At 32.5% G+C, this 4,052-nt stretch overlaps 2 protein-coding genes across 3 annotated transcripts in view; one reads left to right on the top strand and one right to left on the bottom strand.

Moving 5' to 3' along the window:
• LOC118736820 (BTB/POZ domain-containing protein 6-B) overlaps positions 1 to 855 on the bottom strand; it is a 17,795-nt gene extending 16,940 nt beyond the window's left edge. For both annotated transcript variants that reach the window (XM_036466871.1, XM_036466872.1), the window contains exon 1: positions 366 to 855. In XM_036466871.1, the coding sequence (XP_036322764.1) occupies positions 366 to 777 (412 nt within the window). In that variant the 5' untranslated portion in view covers positions 778 to 855. The remainder of the gene's footprint in view (positions 1 to 365) is intronic.
• The window catches only part of LOC118736909 (transcription factor IIIB 90 kDa subunit-like), an 82,174-nt gene that overhangs the window by 19,299 nt on the left and 58,823 nt on the right, over positions 1 to 4,052 (top strand). The window lies entirely within an intron of this gene.

The raw sequence follows: 4,052 nt of genomic DNA, 5'->3' as shown, positions 1-4,052 counted from the left end.
CGACAAAAAGAATTCTAAAAAATCAACGGTTATTTTTAGCCACTTGAAACTTGCACATTATTACACTAAAATTGAATGAGCTACTGTGTACTCAACAAAATCTAACACTTGTGAGAAACAAGTTTGAAATTCGGGTAAAAACTTTTTGTAGGCGTTTACAAAGTTTTAAATTTGGAATTATATGGGTTTTGTTATAGAATGAACTGTATTTTAATTTAAAATTCCTAAAAATAGATAATTACACATATCAGTTTGAAATGTGGGTGCTATTAATGTGACCGATACTGTACATATATACACATATACATATATTCCTATATATTTGCTAGTTTTTTCTTCGTATGTAGTTTTGCTTTTAAACTTACTATTCAGATTTGTTGAGGAGATGCGGTTGCTATTTATGTTGATGTTGTTATTGTTATTATTATTTCTATTGCTTCCACGATTTCCACTCGCCATTGCTAACACGCGTGCTGGTGTTGGCAACTCTTCTCGATGGCTTGCCGTATGAAGTACTTCCTCATTGCCATCGCTACCCGCATATTCTGGCTCATAATTGTGCCTATATGCGCTGCCCCAATGGCCATTGAAGTCCTCTTCGTCGAGTGTTAGCAGGTGGTCTAGCACCTGAACGCCACGTTCAAGTGGGCCGTGGAATTTGTTTATTAACTCGGTGAGACGCAGATTGAGACCGTTGACTTCCGGTTGGGACACTGCCCAGTAGAAAAGATGTCGCCCCAAATGACTACTTAAATTATTGGCAAAAGCTTCGATCATCTTCTACGCGCTGCACAGTAGACCAACGTCGTTGACATTATAAAACTAAAATGCATAATTCTCTAATTTAATATATCACTTCTTAGCTTGGCAGTTGTTGCATGTACATATGTATGTATGTATGTATTTGTTGTTCCTAGAAGGTAAGCCGTTATTTTAATATGAGAATATTTGTGTGCGATCTGAAAGGAAAGAGACAATAAAAAAAAGAGAAAATGTTTAGTGTTAGGTTCGAGGTGTCATAGAAATGCGGGAAAAATAAACAAATTTTTATCAATAATGATATTTATTTTTAATTTAATTTCTTTTAGTCTTGCTCATTTAATTAAAATGTTGAATCTTGTTTTTTATCACATTTTATTCTCGAATTTTGCTTCGATTGTAATTATGGCCTTTTATTTGGGTTAAATTTTTCACGTGGCGGCAAACTTTTTCGCTTTTAGTTTCATTTCGTGTTGTAACTAAGTATCACTTTTAATCTTATTTCATTGTTTATAGTCGTAACCGCGCCCGTTTGTGTCTCTGCCGTAGCTTTGTGTTTCCTCAAATCCGTTTTCGGTGGCTTTCACCTGAATTTCCCAGAAGATAATTTAGGTGGGCCTTCTTAAGCAAAGCCATTCTAAGAGGCCTACCCAATGTATCCACATCTGGCTTAACCACAATTTTCTAGGCGCAGAGACTTTTTGTACTACAACAAAAAACAATAACAAAACCTTATAGAATCAATGGAATTTTTTAGCACCTTCAAACTTGTACTTAGTTATAATCAAATTTCTTAAGCTACAAAACAGCATAATCAAATTTTTACTACGAAATCTGATTAGAAAGTTGAAAATTTTCAAGAAAATTTATTGCATTTTTTGGATTTTCGCACAAAGTTAATAAACTTTATTTTCATGTTTCATAAAAGAAAAAATTTTAAATAAAAATCTTTCCAGAAAGTGTTAAAAATTCTCTGTGCCTAGACTTTTGTGCTTGACTGTATATATTGGTCAGGGATAATTCACACTATCATTAAATGGCTGTTTTAATTAATAAGATACTAAATAATACATCTAAGTTATTCAATGGTTGTATTAGAAAAATTCTTAACCAAATACATTTACATCTGCCATCATTTCTGCCAGGTAGTTAATACCGGAATTTCGATCTGCCAATTTAATTTTAGACTTGAAATTGTTGAAATTTCATTGCTCTCATCACACGTTTGGGGTGTTCTGCTACCCTTTTATTACCGGCTGATCGGTAAGCCAATGTAACCGGATAATTGTGGACTATCAGAGCCTCAGAGGTGGGTAAAATTGCAGCCTTAACTAAATCATATTTTTCTTCGATGATTTTTACAAGTTAAGGGCGTTCTGCCTCCCAGTGCTACCCTCCCCAGGGTATAATTTCGCGGGCGGATGACAACTCCACATACATCCCGTAACGCGCTGGCAAAAAGTAGACTCATAGACTATAATCAAATACTTCAAAGATGTATGATTTTTATAAATTAAAGAAGTAACTTTAAAAGAAGTCCGCCAAAAGGCCTTCTGAAGTACGTCCTATAAAAGCCCTTCGGGAAGGCCTTCCCGAAGCCCTGAATTTTTTGTCACTCCATACAAAAAAGGAATTAGAAAGGAATATAGAGTGGAAGGCCTCTTAACTCTCAGGAAGGCCTTTTCGAAGGGATTTTTACTACTAAAATTATATACTGGGTTGATTCAAGTGACAGGAAGTTCCATAACCGCATGCAATGTTTCATTTGTTGCTGCAGTAAATACAATACATATCGTCACCTGAAATGCAAAAGGTCGTAACTTAAAAAAATTCAAAATTTACTTTTTGATTAATATGATGGATTTCATTGAATTACAACTCCCCACATCGTTTTATGAAAAAAAAAGAATATATTAGTCTCGACTTTTTCCATTTCAGTGACAATGTTGTTACGTCTTTTTGCATTTCAGGTGACGATATATGCCTACATTGTACACTACTTTCTGGTGTGTACTCGTATATATCGTGGTTGCTTCATTTATTGCAGACTATTTTTTTTTTTTTAATTTCGTTACACTTCTTTCACATCTTCTTCGTGCTTTTCTTTATATATTTTCAAAGTGCAAAATTTCGTTACTTAGTTTTTTTTTGTTTTGAAAATCTAACCTGTGACACCAAAAAATAATTTAACATAAAAAAATACAGGTCGAATGCCTCAGAATTTGGTTGTCGCTGGGTTAAAATGTTTCCACTGCAAATCAGCTGTTTCCAGCCAACACGTCACATGTTTTTTTTTTGTTGTTGTATAAAACGTGACTTCGTTATAATTTTGTTATAACTGTAATTTTATTACATTCCATGAAGAAGTGATCCAATTTAATCAGAATATTCAAAGATCGGGCGAAGAGTGGTCTCAAGGCTTTACAGTTATTTAACAGTAATCAGAAATCAGTTATAAAAAAAGTTATAATTAGTCGATGTGAATGATCAAATGGAAGCCCTTAAGATGAAAATATACATTTTATAAATGTGTTATTAAAAAATTGTATACGCATACTACATAGATGATGTGAATAAATATGAGGATAATATAATAGTTAAGCAAAAAGCGAAAAAGAGTTTAATTCTCATATCAAAGTTTAGAAGTAGCGTTAATTTCTTCATGATCCAATGATCTGATCCAAACCAAATGGGACCACCCTTGAGGTACCACGTTTCCGATAAAAAACGAAACGAAATCGGTTCACGTGGTCCCAAGTTGCATACATGAAAAATTAAAAAAAAAAAACTATTCCGACGAATTGATAACCTTCCTTCTTTTTTTAAAGTCGTTTAAAAATGAGAGTTTTTAGTTTTTAAATGTTTTAAATTATAATATAATATAAATATAATATTATATTGATTCGTTAAGGTATTAGACTAATAAGCTGCGTTTAAATAATTTTGATATCTTTCTTAATTTAGTTTTTATTGGTGGCTAAAAGTTTTTATAGATGCTGGCAGAAATAAGCTATGAGCCACAGTATGTTTGTATGTGCCTTTATAATATCTTAACGACAAAAAATATAGTGCTTCCCGTTAACCTATTCCCATTCATATTTATACACATAAATCCATTGTTTTGAAAATGACTTCATATATGTAACTACATACGGTCTGCGTCAAAAATATGCCTACCTTTATTTATTTATATTTCTATAACAAATTTGTCTTATTTTTTTATAAAAAATATAGTTTATTCAATGACAGAAACCACAAGTATATTTGTTTTTTTTTACTGTCATACAGAACTT

Source organism: Rhagoletis pomonella, unplaced genomic scaffold (assembly GCF_013731165.1).
Source record: "Rhagoletis pomonella isolate Grant_MI unplaced genomic scaffold, Rhpom_1.0 Rhpom_scaffold_00004, whole genome shotgun sequence".
Classification (NCBI taxonomy): Eukaryota; Metazoa; Arthropoda; class Insecta; order Diptera; family Tephritidae; genus Rhagoletis; species Rhagoletis pomonella.
This window is presented reverse-complemented; position numbering and strand designations above follow the sequence as displayed.